Source organism: Mus caroli, unplaced genomic scaffold, assembly GCF_978045245.1.
Source record: "Mus caroli unplaced genomic scaffold, Mus_caroli_1 scaffold_17, whole genome shotgun sequence".
Taxonomy (NCBI): domain Eukaryota; kingdom Metazoa; phylum Chordata; class Mammalia; order Rodentia; family Muridae; genus Mus; species Mus caroli.
In genome coordinates this window covers 28,942,918-28,963,223 of record NW_028227272.1, presented here as the reverse complement: position 1 = coordinate 28,963,223, position 20,306 = coordinate 28,942,918, and the positions used below count along the sequence as shown (strand labels likewise).

Sequence of the window (20,306 nt, the reverse complement as noted above, 5' to 3'; positions counted from 1 at the left end):
AACAATTACCTTAACCTCCAGTGTAGGAATTATAAAACTAACGCAGTCTGAAAGGTATGAATTTGGAGCCTCAGGCCTCTCTAACAACCATGAAAAGGCACAGTCATTTCTTTTTCTTTCTTTTTTGGTTTTCAAGTCATGCTTTCTCTGTGTAGTCCTGGTTGTGCTGAAACTCACTCTGCAAAACAGGCTGGCTGCAAACTCAAGAGATTCACCTGCCTCTGCCCCCAGAGTGCTGGAATTAAAGGCATGTTAACAATGCTAATGAAACTTCAAAATAGATTCTTGTGTTAATTATATAATGTGTGTGGGAAATTTTTTTTGTTTTTTTTTTTTTGTTGTTGTTGTTGTTTTGTTTTGTTTTTTTGAGACAGGGTTTCTCTGTGTAGCCCTGGCTGTTCTGGAACTCACTTTGTAGACCAGACTGGTATCGAACTCAGAGATCCACCTGCCTCTGCCTCCCAAGTGCTGGGAGTAAAGGCGTATGCCACCGCACCCGGCTTTATAATGTGTTTTCTTTCTCTCCTTCCTCCTTCCTTCCTTCTCTTTCTCTTTCTAATATGTTTTTTAATGTTTTTAAAATTTTTTATTTTAAGTAACTTTGTGTTTTTCTGCATGTGAGTCTTTGTAAAGGTGTTGGACTTCCTGAAGCTAGAGTTATAGACAGTTGTCAGCTGTCATATGGTTGCTGGGTATTGAACCCAGGTCCTCTGGAAGAACAGCCAGTGTTCTTATTTGCTGAGCCTTCTCTCCAACCACACACACCTTTTTTTTTTTTTTTTTTTTTTTAAGGTTTATTTAATGCTCTGTTTTCATGCACACCAGAAGAGGGAATCAGATCCTATTATAGATGGTTGTGAGCTGCGATGTGGTTGCTGAGAATTGAACTCAGACCTCTGGAAGAGCAGCCAGTGCTTTTAACCACTGAGCCATCTCTCCAGCCCTCCATCCCACCCCTCTTTTTTAAAATAAAAAGTTTTTTTTTTTTAATTAAAAATCTAGGCCTGGCCAGATATGAGTGAATGTCTTTAATCGTGGTAGTCAGGAGAATAGTCAGGTAGATCTCTGTGAGTTGAAGGTCAGCCTGATCTAATACAGGTCAGCAAAGACTGCAGAGAAAGAGCCTGTATCAAAAAACAAACAAAAAACCCAAAACAAATGAGGAAATGAAGGCTTGGGAATGTAGATTAGTTAGAAGAGTGCTAAGTCATGGGTACAAAACCCTGCCTGCATTTGATGCCTTCGAACCATAAAAAACTGGGTATGGCAGCACACACCACAGGAAGATCAGAAAGTCAGTACCATCTGTAGCTACAGTAGAGTGTGAGGTCAGCCTAAGCTACATGTTACAAACAAACAACAAACAAACAAAACAGCCATAGTGTTTCATGCCTTTAATCCCAGCACCCATGAGGCAGGAGGATTTCCGTATTTGAGGCCAGCCATAGTCTACAGAGGGAGTTGCAGGACAGACAGGGCTGTACAGAGAAACACTATCTCAAAAATAAGAAACAAAACAAACCAACAATAAAAGCCCCCAACAAAATCTTTGCTCTGTTCATTTTCTTGTGAAGTTGAATGTGGGTGCAGCGTGCTGTAACCTGGCTGACTGTGTTTGCTCTGTGTTTGCTCTAGGTCCACTTCTTCAACAGCTTTTTCCATAGACAGCTGGTAACCAAAGGCTATAATGGAGTTAAAAGATGGACGAAGAAGGTATTCTGTTTCCTTTTGTACTGAATTTGAAATCGATAACCTACTCTTGGTGGGAAGGTTGGAAATTACTGATATTATGGTGTGAGTCAGGACCTTCATGAGAGTGTTTACTATTTTCTGTCTTAATGTTTGGAAAGTAGAACACTAGTAAACTCCTGAGTCAAATGAGGATTAGAATGCATTTTAAGGAGGGGGCGCCAGTCCCGGAGTTCATGATTGCAGCATTGCTATTCGCCTGCTGGACAACTTGGACAAGGCCTTTAGCTTGTTTTTTATTGCTGACTGGTAACATGCAAAAGTAGCTAAGTCCCTCACTCGGAGGACCTTTGCTTTGCAAGTGTTTGTGTCACTGAGCTACAAGTATGAGTGAAGTTCAGACTGGTCTCCAACTGCTTCAGCCTCCCCAGTGAAGTTAGAGTCTATTGTTTGGTATTTTGACAGAATTACCAGTAAATTCAAACTCAAATAATTAATGTAGAAATAATTTTGTTTTGGGTTTGTTTTTTTAAAAGGCCTCAGCTGGTGTAGCTCAGGCTGCTCTCACTCAGTATGCAGCCCATGCTGAAGTGTGAGGCTGCTCTGGGCTATGTGAAACTCTTCCTTTTGTTTCCTTGTTGTAAGAAGATGCTGGGTGAGGTGGTGTACGCCTTTAATCCTAGCTCTCAGGAGTAGATCTCCGTGAGTTCAAGGCCAAGCCTGACCTAGTAAGTTCCAGGCCAGCCAGGACTTTACAATGAGATCCTGTCTCAAACCAACCGAACAACCAAAACTTAAGAGAATAACTCTTTTTTTTTTTTTTTTTAAATTTGAGACAGGGTTTCTCTGTATAGACCTGGCTGTCCTGGAACTCACTCTGTAGACCAGGCTGGCCTTGAACTCAGAGATCTGCCTGCCTCTGCCTCCCGAGTGCCGGGATTAAAGGTGTGTGCCACCACTGCCTGGTAGAGAATAACTCTTAAGTCAGTGGGTAAGGTTTATTTCTTCATTTAGACACCTGGAATTCACTTCATAGCTGAGAACCACCTTGAGTTTCTGATCTGCTTCTGCAGGGCACTGCTTGCATTACCAGAATGGGCAAACATGCCTGATTGATGGAGTGCTAGAGGGATCCAATCCAGGGCTTTGTAGATTGAGGCAAACACTACCAAATGAGCCATATCCCCAGACCTAGAAATAATTTTTTATCTACAAATCTGAGGAGAGTGATACAGTTTAGTGACTTAACTAGCTATAGCTTGAGCAAATTTCCTAATTCTGAAAGTCAGTCGTTCTCTGTACAAGAGCACCTCTCGCCCTTACTTTGCTGGGAGGAAAATTAGATTATATTTAGCAAACCACTAAATACATTTTAACTACACAGTAAAATGCTAATTGTCATGATTAACATTGAGACTCACCAAGTGTGCATTTCAGTTTGTTTGATGATCCAATCACTAGGTCTTTTTTTAAGGAAATCTGGAAAAAGAAAAAAAGAAGATGCTCATGAGATTGCTAATTTTAGTAAAATTACATTTTTAAATAAACTGATACCCCAGCTAGTTAGAATTTAAAGTCATTGATAAGCCCTATGGTTTTTAGTCACTATTTCTTATAGTAAATATATTTTAAACTGATAAAATACTAACAATGCCAGAAATTAAAAGATGTGCCATTAATTTCTTAAAGGTTTTTAATTTTCATTTAACTTTATTATTATTTTAAATGGTTTTAGAGTGATGTTGGCTCTTACAGAGGACCCAAGTTTGGTTCCCAACATCCTCAGGATTGCTTACAACCATCTGTGACCCCAGCTCCTGGGGTACCAGGCACAGATGTAGAATATTTACATTATGCAGGTAAAACACTCAGCACATAAAATAAGAATGAACAAATTTGTAAAAATTAAGATGCTGTGAAGGCAGAGTTAAGGTGGCCATGACCCACTGTGTGGATGCTCTGCAAAGTGGTGAGTGTCCCTGCCCTTGAGTCACGTTACAGCCTCTGTGCTAATAACAGAATTCAAATACTTGAATTCAATTTATAACCAGCTTGGCCTTGAACTCTGCTTGAGGTCTGCCTGCCTCTGCCTGAGTGCTGAGACTAAAGGCATGTGGGACCACTGCTCTGCTCCAACTTCTATTTATTAAGCTTTTTCATAGTTGAAAGGCAAGAGTTATGTTTCTGGGATTGATAATTTGAAAACAAAAGGCTAAACCACTAAACTACACTTCATTTGTCCCTCCTCCATCAGTCACATGCTGTTGTGTGTTCCCTTTCTTTCTTTCTTTTTTTTTTTTGTTTTTCGAGACAGGGTTTCTCTGTGTAGCCCTGGCTGTCCTGGAACTCAGTTTGTAGACCAGGCTGGCCTCGAACTCAGAAATCCGCCTGCCTCTGCCTCCCGAGTGCTGGGATTAAAGGCATGCGCCACCACGCCCGGCCTTTTTTTTTTTTTTTTTTTTTTTTTTTTGAGACAGGGTTTCCCTGTATAGCCCTGGCTGTCCTGGAACTCACTTTGTAGACCAGGCTGGCCTCAAACTCAGAAATCCACCTGCCTCTGCCTCCCAAGTGCTGGGATTAAAAGCATGCGCCACCACTGCCCAGCGTGTGTTTGCTTTCTTAAAACACCCAAGTTTCCTGTGTTTCTCTCTATAATCTCCCTCTCCCTCTCTCCCCTCTCTCCCCTTTCCCTTCTCCCTCTTTCCCCCTCTTCCTCTTCTTCTCCCTCTCCCTCCCCCTTCCTCCCTATGTCCCCCCCCCCATGTTCCTCATGTGCACTGTGATATTCTCTCTATAATTACCCTTTCAGTTACTTTCTTTTCTCTTCTCCCAAAAACCTAGGGTGTGTAGCCCAGGCTTGTAAGGTGCACTCTAGGAACCCGGGTGTGCAGCCTCTTGGTCTGTAATCCTAGCATGCAGAAGGCTAAGGTGTAAGAGGGTCATAAATTCAATGCCAGCAAGGATTTCTGGATAATGTCTCAAAAAAACAAAAACAACAAAACAAACAAAAAAACTCCAAAAACAAGACCAGGAAGGAGCTTGTTGTTCTGGTAGTATTTCTAGTTCTAACCATTGTGGAATTCCAGAAATGTGAAATCTAGTCGGCTTTTAGAGTACATTTAGTTTTTAAACGTTATTTTAAAAGATTTTATTTATTTTATATATGTGAGTACATTTTCGCTATGAGCCACCATGTGGTTGCTGGAATTGAACTCGGAAACTCTGGAAGAGCAGTCAGTGCTCTTAACCACTGAGCCATCTCTCCAGTCCAGTTTTTAAACATTTAACAAATTCCCTTACCTTTGGGGTGTGTGTGTGTGTGTGTGTTTGTGTGTGTACATATGTAGAGACCTGTTTTGGGTATTGTTCTTCTAGGGAGCCATCTATATTGCTTTTTGGTTGGTTTGTTTGTTTTTGAGGCAGGGTTTATATATAGCCTTGGGTGTCCTGGAACTCAGTATGTAGAGGCCCACTTGCTTCTACCTCTCAGTGCTGGGATAAAAAGCATGTGTGCTCCTGGCCCACGTTGTGATTTGAAACATGGTCCCTTACTGCCCTAGATCTTGACATGTAGGCTGGGCTGTTTGGCCAGCATGCTCTAGGGATAGGCCTATTTCAGTCTCTCCTGGGCTGGGATTGATTATAGGTATGTCTTACACACCCAGCTTTTAAATTCTAGCCTGGGGATCAGTCTGAGAGCAGACATTTTACCCACTGAGCCATCCCCTAGCTGAGGTAGGCTAAGCACTTCTAGGCGGTGGTAGATGGGGAAGAGAAACTTTGTCTCATGTCACAGTCAATAGAAGCTAATGAGAGAGTGCTTCAGTCAATAGAAGCTAATGAGAGAGTGCTTCATGGAGTTTGCTTGTGGAACAGAAGGAAGTGGGATGCCATCGGCTTTGGTTGGTTTGATTTTTAGATATGTATGTCCCTGGCTGTCCTGGAACAAGCTCTGTAGACCAGGCTGGCCTCTGCCTCTGCCCTCTCTGCCCCTCTGCCTTCTCACTATGAAGGCATCTCTAGGGTCACTATGTAGGCATGATTGCTTAGAAACCATTAGCCACTGGTGACCCACTAACTTTATTCATTCTCTCTCCCCTAATTCACTGAAGTAGAAGGTTGGGATTGAGAATCCTTACTGTTTGGCCACAGGTGGTTTCCTTGGCAACCAGGTGTCATCGTTGTCACCCCCCACCCCCTTCATTCAGGCTTTCTCCAAAATTACCTCATTAACTTAAGTCCGGTGCATTTAGTTTTCTTTCATTTTTGCTGCTTCTCTGATTTCCCCACCCCCACCCAATCCCAATACTTACTCTCTCTCCCCCCCTCCTTTTTCTTCTTCTCTTCCCCCTTGCCATTCTTTACTTTCTTTCTTTCTGTTTCAGCTTTCTGAGTGTCTGGATTACAGATGTGTTACATTGTATTTGGCTGCATTTTTTACTTTCCCATAAATGGAATAGGAATCTTTTAAAGAGCTCTAAGTGACATCTAGTTTATAGTTTACATTCCAGTTTTTGCTCTAGGAATCCTGAAGAATATCAGACTTGATGGATGGGGGTAAGACAGGGATAGTGGTGCTTGTTGGGTCGAGAATGATAGCAGGACAGATGCAAGATGTGGACAAGTGTGATGTGGGAGTGAAATGCACACACTTTCATGGTGTCCTCTGTGTGACTGAAGGAGAGCAAGTATGAAAGATAACCTCAGATGCATGAGTTTTGACTCGATGAGCTATGGTGGCTACAGTAGAAATAGATTGGACAGTTCACTATTTAGGACTTGGTAGAACTAAAAGTACAGATCCAGGGCTCTGGGGTACAGCTCAGTAGCAAAGCACATCCGACTCCATGGGAGGCTCTGGGTTCTGTCCCAACCCCACATTTATATACTTATGTATAGATTGCATAGCACATATATGTAGATGCTATTTCAGCTGGAAATTTTACATGGCTCTGGAAGATAGGGGTGAGCAAACGTTATAAACACAATGAATGGTTTTCTTTGTGTAAAAAGTATATGTTCATGGGAAGTAGTTGAAAAATACATATTACTTTGTTAAATGAAAATAAATTATTCTTTGGATTCTCAAATTAGGAACTAAAAAAAATTGTAGCCATATGTTAAATGCTAAGAAACTAACAAAATCATATGAAAATGGGTGCTTGATAATAAACTGACACTTAACTGAATTTCTATGCAAACCAAACCAAAATAAAGCTGGTGTCATGGTATGTGCCTTCCATCCTAGTACTCCCAACTGAGAGGCATGTGACTCTCTTAGAGTTCAAGGCTAGCCTGGTCTACATAGTGCCCTCTCTGACACTCTCAAACAACTGCATTCACATGCCAATACACAGACATGCTTGTATACACAACACCGACACACACTAATAAAAATAAATGTATACAATGACATCTCTCATTGACTAACCCAGTAGACAACACGTAAGCTCATGAAACCTAACGCAGTCAGTACGATTGCATCAATACACAATAGAGCAACATACCCTAAAAAGGGAGATGGCTCAGCTGGTAAGGTGGTTATTTTCAACTCTGACGCTTCAACCTGAAGTCAGTCCTTGTACCCCTCCTTATTGAAGGAAAGAGCCAGCTCACAAGATGTCCTCCGGAGCTGGGCGTGGTGGTGCACGCCTTCAATCCCAGCACTTGGGAGGCAGAGGCAGGCGGATCTCTGAGTTAGAGGCCAGCCTGGTTTACAAAGTAAGTTCCAGGATAGCCAGGGCTATACAGAGAAACCCTGTCTCGAAAAACCAAAAAAGAAAAACCAAAAAAAAAAAAAAAAAAAACCAAAACAAGATGTCCTTTGACCACACATCTTGTGACATGCATTGTCCATACACACAAAAATACAAATTTTAACGAGTAAAAAAAGTCAGGTGTGGCAGAGCACATATTTAATCTCAGCACTGGGGAGGCGGAGGCAGGCGGAGTATGTGATGAGTTCCAAGAAAGCCAGGACTACATAGAGAGACCCTGTTCCAAAAATCAAAACAAAACAAAAAGGGGTGAAATTTTTTTTTTAAAGACGAAATCTATGTTTCTCTTCTGGTTCCCCTTTACTTCCCATATAGATTGACAGTATATATGTACCCAAGCTAGCCTTGAACTTGTCACCCAACCCAGCTGTATTTATTTACTTTTTTTGCACCTAAGGGACACTTATAAGAACTGATCATATACTTATCCACTAGAAAGTTGTGGAGACATTCTTCTCTCATTATGAATCTAATTGAAAATAGGACCAGGAAATAAAGTGTGGCAGCCAGGGGGGCTCTGTGATAAGTTCCTCACAATACAGGCATGTGGAGGACTTGACGTGGTTTCAAATTCAGTAAGAGACTCTGTCAATGAGACAGGGAAGCAGTGGAGGCAAGACAGCTGACTGAGCCTCTGCTCGGGGCCGAGCCCCTCCCATGTGGACTGTGTGCATACAGGTACATGTGCTGAGACACACATCACACGAACTTCAAAGGGACAACTAAAGTTTTGAGGGGAGCCTTGTAGGATCACACCTAATGGTCCTACTCTGAGTAGGTGGAAGCAAGAGGATCATAAAGGAATTCATGGTCACCAGCATCTACACAATGAATTCAAGGTTCTTCCCAAACACAGAAGAGAAAAAAATGCTGTGAAATCTCATTGTTATCAAGTAGTCACCGTATTCAATTCCAGAAAGCAAATAAGTTAACAGAAGACATAAATAGGGGAAAAGAAGACACAATAAAAGTAATAACAAAATGTGGACAATTGCTTTTTAAGTTTTAGAATTGTATTTCTCTATGTGTGGTAGCTGGTCTGTGTGCAGGTGCCTGCATGCTACAGCACACACAGGAAGGTCCTAGGACAGCTTTGTGGACTAAGTTCTCTTCTCCCACTTCTAGGTGGGTTCCCAGGGATCCAAATTGGTCTCGGGCACAGCAAGCAGCTTGACCCACTGCGCTATCTTGATGGCCCCACAACTTTTACTTTGAGATAGGATCTTGAGGAGTTAAAAATACCAAAGGATAACCAATCAATAGGTACTCCACAAACACTTGTAAAAAATGAGTTTGTTGGGCCTCATCCGTGTGATCCCAGCATTAAGGAGGTGTTCAAGGTCATCCTGTGTTAGAGGGAGAGTTCAAGGAAAAGTGGACTGCAGGAGACCCCATCTAAAAGGACAGGAATAAAAAGCTTGGCATGGCTCTTCCACGGGAGGCCCACACGCCTCCGTCTGTGCCGCCGCCATGTCTCTAGTGATCCCTGAGAAGTTCCAGCACACTTTGCGAGTACTCAACACCAACATCGATGGGCGGCGGGAAATAGCCTTCGCCATCGCTGCCATTAAGGGCGTGGGGCTGAGCTATGCTCATGTGGTGTTGAGGAAAGCAGACATCGACTTCACCAAGAGGGCTGGAGAGCTCACGGAGGATCAGGTGGAGCGTGTGATCCATCATGCAGAACCCACGACAGTACAAGATTCCAGACGGGTTCCTGAACAGACAGAAGGATGTGAAGGATGGGAAGTACAGCCAGGTTCTGGCCAACGGTCTAGACAACAAGCTGAGTGAAGACCTGGAGCGGCTGAAGAAAATTCAAGCCCATAGAGGGCTGAGCCACTTTGGGGGCCTTTGTGTTCGCAGTCAGCACACCAAGAAAGACCACTGACTGCAGGGGCCGTACTGTGGGTGTATCTAAGAAGAAATGAGTCTCTGGGCCTTTGCTGTTAATAGTTTATATACCTATGGGGGGAAAAAAGAAAAGAAAAAGCTTGGCATGGTGGCACATATCTATAGTGAAAGAACCGTGCATTCAAGGGTTGTCTGTTTAACTCCGCATGATTACATTAATTAATTAATTACATCAATTTAGTGTGTGTGTGTGCCTACATGCCATGATACAGGTGTGGAGTTCAGGAACTTTGAATTGTGGGAGTCAATTCTCTCCTCCTACAATGCTGGTTCTGCATTGAACTCCGATCCCAGCTTGGTGGTAGGTGCCTTTACCTGTCGAACCATCTCACCACCCATTTGTAGGAATTAGAAGTGGAATAGCAGTTTTTCTAGATTTGAGAAGACATGTTTTAGGATAAAAAGGGCATGCTAGGATTTTAAGGATATATTTGACCTAAAGGGCATATATTATTGTCAAGAACATTTTCTCCATTTTCACATCAGAGACACAGGGAAGTGATGAGAATAGCCAAGACTGTCTGGTAAAGGTACTAAACCATGTCTGTATGGGTCTTCATCCCCCTCCTCGGTTTTTGAGACAGGTTTCTCTGTATAGCCTTGGTTGTCCTGGAACTCACTCTATAGACAAAACTGGACTCAGACTCAACAGAGACCCACTCGCCTCTGCCTCCTGAGTGCTGGGATTAAAGGCAGGCGCCATCCTACGCCGGCTTTGTGTTTTCTTCTTTTTTAGAACTGTATAAGGAAACATGTTTCCTACATGCTACACTAGGGAGTCAGGGGATAAGAGGGCAAACAAAACTGACAAAACAGAATTGCATGAGATTGCATGTTTTATTAAGACAGTTTTTTTTTTTTTAAGATTTATTTATTTTATGTATGTGAGTACACTGTAGCTGTACAGATGGTTGTGAGCCTTCATGTGGTTGTTAGGAATTGAATTTTTAGGACCTCTGCTTGCTCCGGTCAGCCTCACTCACTCAGGTCAACTCTGTTCACTCTGGCCCAAAGACTTATTTATTATTATACGTAAGTATACTGTAGCTGTCTTCAGATGCGCCAGAAGAGGGAGTCAGATCTCATTACGGGTAGTTGTGAGCCACCATGTGGTTGCTGGGATTTGAACTCAGGACCTTTGGAAGAGCAGTCAGTACTCTTACCTGCTGAGCCATCTCACCAGCCCCCAAGACAAACAGTTGTTGTTTTTTTGGTTTTTTGAGACCGGGTTTCTCTGTATAGCCCTGGCTATCCTGGAACTCACTTTGTAGACCAGGCTGGCCTCGAACTCAGAAATCCGCCTGCATCTACCTCCCAAATGCTGGGATTAAAGGCGTGGCCACCATGTGGGGCTGAGAAACCCTTTCTTGAAAAACCAAAACCAAACACACAAAAAGAGGTGAGACATGGGTTCAAGTTCTGCTTCACCTCTTCCCCATTTTATGATTTTAGTAGGTCAAACAAAGGTCAATAGGTGACCATCACTGTCGTTGGCTGTAGTGATAGCTGTTTCTTTTGCTTCTCTTAACCAGGTGGACTTGTTTAAAAAGAGTCTTCTGTTGATTCCCATCCACCTGGAGGTCCACTGGTCTCTCATTACTGTGACACTCTCCAGCCGGATTATCTCCTTTTATGATTCCCAAGGCATTCATTTTAAATTCTGTGTAGAGGTAAGTTAATATTCTGCCTGTCTTATTTTTTATCTATGATGAACAATGATATACCATAGCTCTAGACAGCAGTAGATGTCAGCGGCTGCTTTGAGGATGACCAGAGGACGTGCTCAGGGCAAGGTGACTGAGCTTCATGCTCTGAGGCCCCCTTTAGAGAGGTGTGGGTGCCCTATTGGGGGTCAGCATTTTTTAAGGAAATGCAAAAACCACATTTTTTTTCCTTTCCTTAAAAAGTGCTTGGACTGGCGAGATGGCTCAGTGGTTAAGAGCACTGGCTGCTCTTCCAGAGGTCATGAGTTCAATTCTCAGCAACCACATGGTGGCTCACAACCATCGGTAATTGGATCTGATGTCCTCTTCTGTTGTGTTAGCAACAGGATGCTCATATACATTAAATAAATCTTAATTTATTTTTTAAAAGTGCTTGAGTATGGATAGAAATTGTTTTTTCTTCATCTCTTTTAGAGCTAATGTTACTTCAAATCTTCTAAATAACTATTATGCTAACACAAAATATTAGAGTTCGGGTAAAGACATGCTCTTAGCTCATCCATCCCAGGCTGCTGGCCATGTACCCCAGACTGGCCAGACACCCTTGAACTTCTTGGTGTTCTTGCCTCTGCTTCCCAAATGCTGGGATCTCAGCCATACACCCTCACACCCTGTAGAGCACAGCTACTATCAACAAGATGGGAAGCACAGCTACTATCACACGATGGGAAGTGCAGTCAGCGTGGCTGGGTTTCCTGCATAATGAAGACCCAGTTAGAACAGTATGCCTGGTGTCAAGCGGTGGTGGCGCACCCCCTTTGTTCCAGCACTCAGGAGGCAGAAGCAGGCAGCTCTCTGAGTTCGAGGCCAGCCTGGTCTACAGAGTGAGCTCCAGGACAGCCCTGCTACATACACATAGAAACCCTGTCTCACAAAACAAAACAAAATAAAACAAACAACCAAAAAGGAAGAATTTATTTATTCCTGGAGCCCATCATCCAAGGATACTGTAGTAAGGAGTGTGCAAAGCCTTAGGGTGAAGACTTTAAAGTTTTAATTATTTGGAGGAAATCTGAATAGCTAGAGAATCAAGCAGACTCAATGTTAAGAAGAGTTCAATTTTCACCAAACTAAAATAACAATTTTTTTTTTCCCCGAAACATGGTCTCTCTGTATAGCCCTGGCTGGCCTGGAACTCACTTTGTAGACCAGGCTAGCCTTGAACTCAGAAATCTGCCTGCCTCTGCCTCCCGAGTGCTGGGATTAAAGGCATACACCACCACGCCTGGCTAAATAACAATTTTTATCTCATCAGTTTGCCATGATTTTGTTTTTATTCTATGATTGAAGGTCTGTATAACCCGTACTGGCATCAAACATATACTCATCCTGCCTTCAGCCTCCTGGAACTATGGTTTACAATGCCATGCTTAGTGTGGAGACCAAGTCTAATATAGCCCAGGCTAGCCATCAGCTTGCTATGTAGTCAAGGATATCTTTGAACTCCTGGTCTTCTTGTCCTTACCACCTAAGTGCTGAGAGGTTAGGTGTGTGTCACCACACCCACTTTACTTGGTGCTGGGGTTAGAGCCAGGGCTTTGTGCATGCTAGGCAAGCATTTTACCCACCAAGCTGCATCCCCAGCCCACTAACGGCAGTTTGAAAGGCCCAGTGAGCTTTTCCTAGAATTCACACTGCAGAACTCATGAGCATGGACTTGAATTGGAATACTGAAGGCAGACTCATCTCTTAGATGTCAAGGCATGTGATGAAAAGTTTAGAATTAAAATGTTATTTATATAAATATAAGATTATATATTAGGGGCAGAGACTGATTGAAACATCCGCCATAAAGTATCCAGAGAACTCAAGTGCGTGCGTGGGGGGTGGGGGGGGGAGAGCTCGAGCGCTCTGATTTAGTATATGGTAAGGTTTAGAAAAGACAGACTATTCAGTTATGGCATTGGGAAAGTTATAGAGGCTTGCACTATACTACTTATAAGAACAGATAGAAAACATTAATGTGCTGGCCTTGATGGTACATGCCTCTAATCCCAGCAGTCAGGAGGCAGATACAGGGGGACCTATGAATTCCACCCAGTGAGGACTACAAAGTGAGACCCTATCTCAAAAGAGAAAAGAGGGCTGGTGAGATGGCTCAGTGGGTAAGAGCACCCGACTGCTCTTCTGAAGGTCCAGAGTTCAAATCCCAGCAACCACATGGTGGCTCACAACCATCCGTAACGAGATCTGGCTCCCTCTTCTGGAGTGTCTGAAGACAGCTACAGTGTACTTATATATAATAAATAAATAAATCTTTAAAAAAAAAAAAAAAAGAGAAAAGAAAAATTTTTTTAAAAGCACAAAAAAAACCCCATGAAATCCTGGTTAAGTTTTGGTGTTTTGTTCATTCATAGAGTAAGGAAGGCTTTCTTACACTGAAAAAGAAAAAAAGGAACAAGCTTGATAAATTTAAATGTATTGCCGGGCAGTGGTGGCGCACACCTTTAATCCCAGCACTTGGGAAGCAGAGGCAGGTGGATTTGAGGCCAACTTGGTCTACAGAGTGAGTTCCAGGACAGCCAGGAATAAAGAAAAAAATTTAAATGTATTACAAAATCTGTGTTATTGTCACATTTGGAGTTGTAACCCAGTGGTATAGTCCAGGCTTGCCATACACATGGCCCATGGTTCAATCATCAGCACCACTAAACAAACAAACAAACAAATAAATCTTACCTACATCATAACGTTAGCAGATAAGTGGTAGAGTTGGAAAAATGTTTATGATATTAACTGAGTCTCTACGGCTGAGTAAGGGTGGGAAAGGGCCTGAGAAAGGGACAGAGAGCTGAGATGTGCCTCACTTAACTTATTAATGATTTCTGCCATGCTCGCCTGTCTTCACACATACCATCCCAGGTTTCAGATGTAGGCAGGTGACTGGTAAGGTGTCTAGCCTTGAGTGATACTGGACAGCTGTGAGGGGGAAGTAAAGTCGCTGGAAGCTCACATACAGACGTCACCCACTTGCACAGACCTCCTAACTGGTGGTGGGCGGGGTCCATATGTCACCAACGAATAGCGCACAGCATGTGTGTTGTGATTTCTTTTTAACCAGAATATAAGAAAGTATTTGCTGACTGAAGCCAGAGAAAAAAATAGACCTGAATTTCTTCAGGGTTGGCAGACTGCTGTTACAAAGGTAAGCATTCAGTACAAATGAAACTTCAGTGTGTTCACTACAAATGAAACTTCAGTGTGTGCACAGGAGGCAGTGCCAAGTGTGCGTGCCTGCTGGGAAACTTTGAAGACAGGATGAGGGGGCCTCCGGGGCCTCTGGGTAACTCAGAATGAACCTGTTTAGTACTTCCTCATCTCCTGGGGGTGCAGTTTCCTAGGACTTGCTGATAGCAGGTAGCAGCATGTGACTTGGTATCCTTAGTAATCGTTGGTGTTCTATGGAGAACAGAGTTTTGGTGGAGGGGTGGCACCTTACCTTGTAGTTTTAATTTTCATGTGATCCATGTAGACTCAGACATGTGCTGATTGTCTATTGGGCCCTCAAGATGGGGGGACCTTCCAGGAATATAGGTAGGATCCACTGTGTTGTTTGACCATAGACAATAAAGTAGCCCTCCATGGAGCAGAGGGAGGGCCCAGTCATGCGTCGTCCCTCCAGTTGTTCTGTTTCCTTGTAACAGTCTCACTTGACCTTTACAGCCTGTGTGTCAGGCAGTTCCTTAGGGATAAGCTGCGTCTTTCTTTCATAGAAAGCAAAACTGGACATTGGGACTATTGCCAGCGGCTGGTCCTTGAACTCACGTCTGCTCGATTATTCACCCAGTGGTCTAGGCAGGGTCTTGAAGCAAATGTTAAAACCCAAGGCCAGAAGATCAATGTTAGTTCACCTTTGCACTTAGCCAAGTATTACACTTTAAAATTGGGCCTTGGTGTTATGTTTCTTTTTTTTTTTTTTTTTGGTTTTTTCGAGACAGGGTTTCTCTGTGTAGCCCTGGCTGATCCTGGAACTCACTCTGTAGACCAGGCTGGCCTCTAACTCAGAAATCCACCTGCCTCTGCCTCCCGAGTGCTGGGATTAAAGGCGTGCGCCACCACGCCCGGCGGGTGTTATGTTTCTAATAACCTACATACTAGTTCACATCAGCAAGGAACTTGTCAGGTTTAATTGATTGGATGATTTATCCTCTAGCACACTTGGGTATTCTGCATCCCCCCAGGGTCTTCCATGATTCTGCCTAGATACAGTAACCAGTTCTTTTATAAACAGATTTCTCTGCCTTTATGAGTTGCTTCAAAGAATAAAACAAAATTGTTTAATCTGAGGTGAGATGTTAAGGCTTCCAAGAACTTTATGAGGTAATTTTTTATTGCTATGACAAAATACGTAACAATGAAGGGAGGAAGGTCTTGTGGCTCAGACTCTGAACCATCTCTCCTGGTGGGGATGCATGGCAGCAGGGGCTGCTGCTCACACTGATCGGGGGGGGGGGGGGGGGGGCATTGGTGTCCAAGCTTTCTGGTCCACAGGGCCACTTGTTTCCATGGTCAGCTCAAGTAATTAGATTGTAAGAGATTATAATTTGGTTTTCCCATTTGCCACATTTAAATTGTGGTTCCCACTTGAAAGGTCTTTTCATGTGGCCATAGGCTTCTGGAGGTATAGATAAGCTGTCTGGGACAGAGGAGTTTCTCGTCTCTTGGTCATTTACCTATGGAAACAGTTTTCTTATGTGAAGAGAGGTACTTGATTTATTTTAATAGTCATCTTATTTTTCTCTTCAGTGTATTCCACAACAGAAGAATGACAGTGACTGTGGAGTCTTTGTGCTCCAGGTAAATACCACTTTCTACAGTGTTTACAGAGTTGGTTGGTTGATTTCAAGAGAAGAAATGATAGGTAGTCCTGTTGTGTATACAGCACTAAGGAATACAACACTTTCCCTTTGTTGTTGGGATACACTGGTTTCTGTATTTGCAGATGTCATTAGGAAGAACTGCCTTTCAGGGATGAGAATGGACAGGGGGTCTTATCCATATCTTACGGGAGGTTATTCTAAGTGTAACAGAAAATGCGTGTGTTTATGGGGAAATAATTTTACACATGAATTTTACACATGATTTACAAAGACCTTGGAAGGTAACCCCATTCTACACCTCACACCTCATGAATATTACTTTCCCCATGAAGTCTCTAAGTGCAGGCTAGCAAGTTGCCCTTGGGGGAGTAGAAGGATGCTTAGCTACTCACTTGCCTGGAAAGCTACTTTGTATTTGGAAGTCAGTGCTCTAACACAGTTGTGCACATCTTTAACCCCAGGAAGGACAGTAGATCTCTGTGAATTCGAGGCCAGCCTGGCCTACAAAGCAAGATCCAGTACAGCTAGGGCCGTTACACAGTAAAACCCTGTCTCAGAAACAACAGCATGATTTTACAAGACCCATAAATGTTATTGTGCAGCTTTAAACTGTTAGTGTTGTGACTAAAGGGCAGCGGGGAAGGTGGGGCTGTGCGCGCCTCTCAGGCGTCTCTGGAACACAGTTTGGTTTTTTTCTTTTTCTGCAGTACTGCAAGTGCCTCGCCCTAGAGCAGCCTTTCCAGTTTTCTCAAGAAGACATGCCTCGTGTGCGGAAGAGGATCTATAAGGAGCTGTGTGAGTGCCGGCTCCTGGACTGAGACTCACTCAGCAGGGACTCCAGAAGGCGCCATGACGGAGCAGATGGTTTGTTACTTGAACCTCCAGACACTTACTGATCTTTACAGATATTTCAGATTGGTGGCAATGGGCCACTTACTGTTACCTCAGATTTATTTTTGCCCTTCATTTCTCCTGCTATCATGTACTTTTTTTTTTTAATGTTCAATTTAGTTTCATTTTTAACTTTATGGATTCCATATGTCCCTCCCATATTTAATATTTATTATCCAAACGCATGCATATAGACAGAGCATGCAGTAAAGAGTATTAAAAAAAAAAGCCTAGTAGATTTGGTGCAGCTTTTGAAACATAGTTAGATGTGAACTGAATACAGGTTTAAAAGTTAACCCCAGAACCTAAAAATGCAAGATGTTTTTGATACAGCATAGCTCAGAGTAGATGTTCCCTATGGCATAAAGGGCAGCTAGGAGTGCTGTGGAAAGCCAGTCACGTTCACTTACACCAGCAGTCCCGTTTGCTGATGTCCCTCAGCTGAGTCTCCGGCATGAAGCACGTTCCTTCTGAAGGCCAGGGGGAGAGGCTGGTGTGCTTAGGGTAGGAGGAAAAACAGGCAGCATCCTTGGGTGCCAGTTACCTGATTTTTAAAAAGGCAGGGGGAGGGGTTATTTTGTTTTGTTTTGAGACAAAGTCTTACTATGTAGCCCGAGCTGTCCTGGAGCTCACAGTAGCTAGGCTGGCCTCAAACTCAAGCTAAACCTGTCTCTGTCTCCCCAGTGCTGGTAATAGAGGTACATACCAATACACTCTACAGTAAAATTCCCATTTTGGTTTTATGAATTATAATATATAGGCTAAATCTCATAAAGGCTTTTCCTGAGATACTGAATTTTCTTGGATTTTTTTCTGGGTTTGACTTGTGAAAAAAAACTTAGCATCCATCAAATTCATAGTTAATGAGAATTTGGCATTTCATGGAAGTAATTTGCTAGTTATCGCTTCTCTGTGTTGCTGCCCATGTACTCCAAGGCATTTAAGATTTACTAAAAAGCCAGGCATGGTGGCACACGCCTTTAATCCCAGGACTCGGGAGGCAGAGGCAGGCGGATTTCTGAGTTCGAGGCCAGCCTGGTCTACAAAGTGAGTTCCAGGACAGCCAGGGCTATACAGAGAAACCCTGTCTCGAAAAACCAAAAAAAAAAAAAAAAAAAAAAAAAGATTTACTAAAAATGTTCCTACTTCAAGGCATATAAAAAAACAAACCCTCAAAAGTAGAAGACTGGGTATGGTCTTTTGCAGATGGGGGGCGGGGGAGAGGAAGCACTGAGGTCTCTGGGAGAGCAGTGGTGAGGGATGGTCTCTCTAGTCTTCTCTTGCACCTCAGCATCCCCAAAGGCTCTTTTGGCTTCCACAAGAACAATCTGAGTCCTGTACTCACTGAACAGGCTGTAAGTAGTCCTGTTCTCTGGATTAGGATGAAGTGGTAGAGCTTGCATATTGAATCTGGCCTTTTGTGACATGTTTGAAAGGAATATAAGATGCATATTAAGCCAAACCAGTTTTTTTCTCTCCCAGAATTGGAGGGAAGCATTAAGAAACTTGTGTAGAAAACTACCAAGTACATGACAGAGAATAACTGCCTAGCTAGGCATGAGATGTTTGAAAAACAAAAAAGGCAAAATGGCTGAGTAGGGCTTACTGCCTCGGTTAGGGCTGAACCACCTAGGTTTCCATGCAGGAGTCTCAGCAGCAGCACAGACACAGGCACAGGGTGGCACTCTTCTCTCTCTCCTCAGTTAGCCAGACAGAGTCCTTAGTGTAAAGCCGGGTCAGCAGTCCTTGTGCTGACCGAGGTGGAGGCACTTTATGTTGCTACAGTTTAAGGTTTTATCAACACTGGGGAAGATGTCTTTATTGCTTCTGTGGTACTGGGGCTTGAACACAGGGCCCATTTCTATGTTAGGCAAGTGATCTACCACTGAGGTACAACCTTAGCTTTCTTTATACAGTTTTACATTTTGAGACATGGTCTTATGATGTTGCCTAGGCTGGCCTTGAATTTGCTCAGTGGCTGGGCCTGGTCTTCAGTTTAATACTCCTGTCACCCAAGTAACTAGGATTACTGGCCAGGCTGCTTGAAGATCTTTTAGGGAAGGGGTTTGGGGAACAGGGTCTTGTGTGTCAGACTAGCCTCAAAGGTGCTAGGATTATAGGTCTCTGTCACCATGCCCAGCTAAGGATGTAGTCTTAAGACTTTCAGACATAATTATACCAGCATGAGCTTCTTCAAAATTTATATGCAAGATGTTACTATGGGATTTTGTTGGTGTGCCTATACTGAAATAGCCAGTAGTAAGATGACTGACTCAAAGGTCTTAAGGAAGTATTTTACTTCCCCAGTAAGAGACTTCATGCAGAAGTTACAGTTGTGTTCCTTTGAGAGTCTTGTTGAAACAGGGTCTTTGTTTAGCCCAGGCTGGCCTCATACTTGCAGTCCTCCTGCCTCAGCCTCCCTGATGTGTAGATTACATGGGTGCACCAGTATGTCCAATGCCTGGGAGAATAATCATAATGCCCACCTCTGCAGTCTGAGAAGCCGTCCTGTCAGCTGTGAGGAATGCAGGAATGAACACTCAGCTCTCCGGGTCCAGTTACTGTTTCCTTTCTAGTATGCTAGGACACCTTCAAGGTGGACTATTCAGCTTGCTTTCGCCTACATGCTGGGTGTCTTCAGTATGTTCTACACCTGTTTCTGTCATTAGTGAGATCTGCTTTCAGCACACAGTTGTTCTTTCTCTTTTTTTTTTTTTTTTTTTTTTTTTTTGTTCTTGTTGTTTTTTGAGACAGGGTTTCTCTGTGTAGCTTTGGCTGTCCTGGAACTCACTCTGTAGACCAGGCTGGCCTCGAACTCAGAAATCAGTTTCCCTCTGCCTCCCAAGTGCTGGGATTAAAGGCGTGCACCACCACGCCCGTCGTTCTTTCTTTTCTTGTAATTACATGTAAACCTCTGTTTAGTACAATCTTTTGATGTTTGCAGTAATGCTTTACTGTCACTGGCTTGGCACTGAATTTTGATACCCATAAAGTACTGGCAGACTTTATGTCACTGGGATGAATGTAAGCCTTGCACAAACTTAGAGCTATTCATATATGATGAGCCTTTAGCAAGCTGCCCAGTCCTCATGGGCAGACTTACCTGGCTGTAGTTGCTTTTTTTCCAGTAGTAGTTCCTTTTGTTAAACCTCTAGCAATCGATAAAGATTTAATTCATCTTTTAGTTTTCTTAAGAGTTATGGAGACTTAACTTTCAGTTGGCCTCTCAAGGAAAAGAAGTTGCTGTCAATAACTTCACAGCACATTTTTGGCTTTGCACTGTATTCTGTTTACCATTGAATCTGAATAACATGGTCATCGTGAGTTTATGGTTGGAATACACCAGTACAGCGCTAACTAGGGACACAGCCAGTACTCGTCTAATGTGACTCGTTCCTTTCCTCTGCAGTTGGGGCTCACTGCTTCTTCCCTGCCTTAGGAGCCATTGGGGGTCTGAGCGGGTCAGAGACAGTGAGTGAATAATGTCAATG

The 20,306-nt window shown here is 43.2% G+C and overlaps 1 protein-coding gene and 1 pseudogene across 1 annotated transcript in view; both read left to right on the top strand.

Moving 5' to 3' along the window:
• The window catches only part of Senp5 (SUMO specific peptidase 5), a 37,604-nt gene extending 19,715 nt beyond the window's left edge, over positions 1 to 17,889 (top strand). The window contains exons 6-10 of the mRNA XM_021184758.3: positions 1,636 to 1,713; positions 10,913 to 11,050; positions 14,166 to 14,249; positions 15,851 to 15,901; positions 16,632 to 17,889. Of these exons, the coding sequence (XP_021040417.1) occupies positions 1,636 to 1,713; positions 10,913 to 11,050; positions 14,166 to 14,249; positions 15,851 to 15,901; positions 16,632 to 16,742 (462 nt within the window). The 3' untranslated portion in view covers positions 16,743 to 17,889. The remainder of the gene's footprint in view (positions 1 to 1,635; positions 1,714 to 10,912; positions 11,051 to 14,165; positions 14,250 to 15,850; positions 15,902 to 16,631) is intronic.
• Positions 7,508 to 9,432, top strand: LOC110311442 (small ribosomal subunit protein uS13 pseudogene; annotated as a pseudogene).
• Positions 17,890 to 20,306: the final 2,417 nt, after the last annotated feature.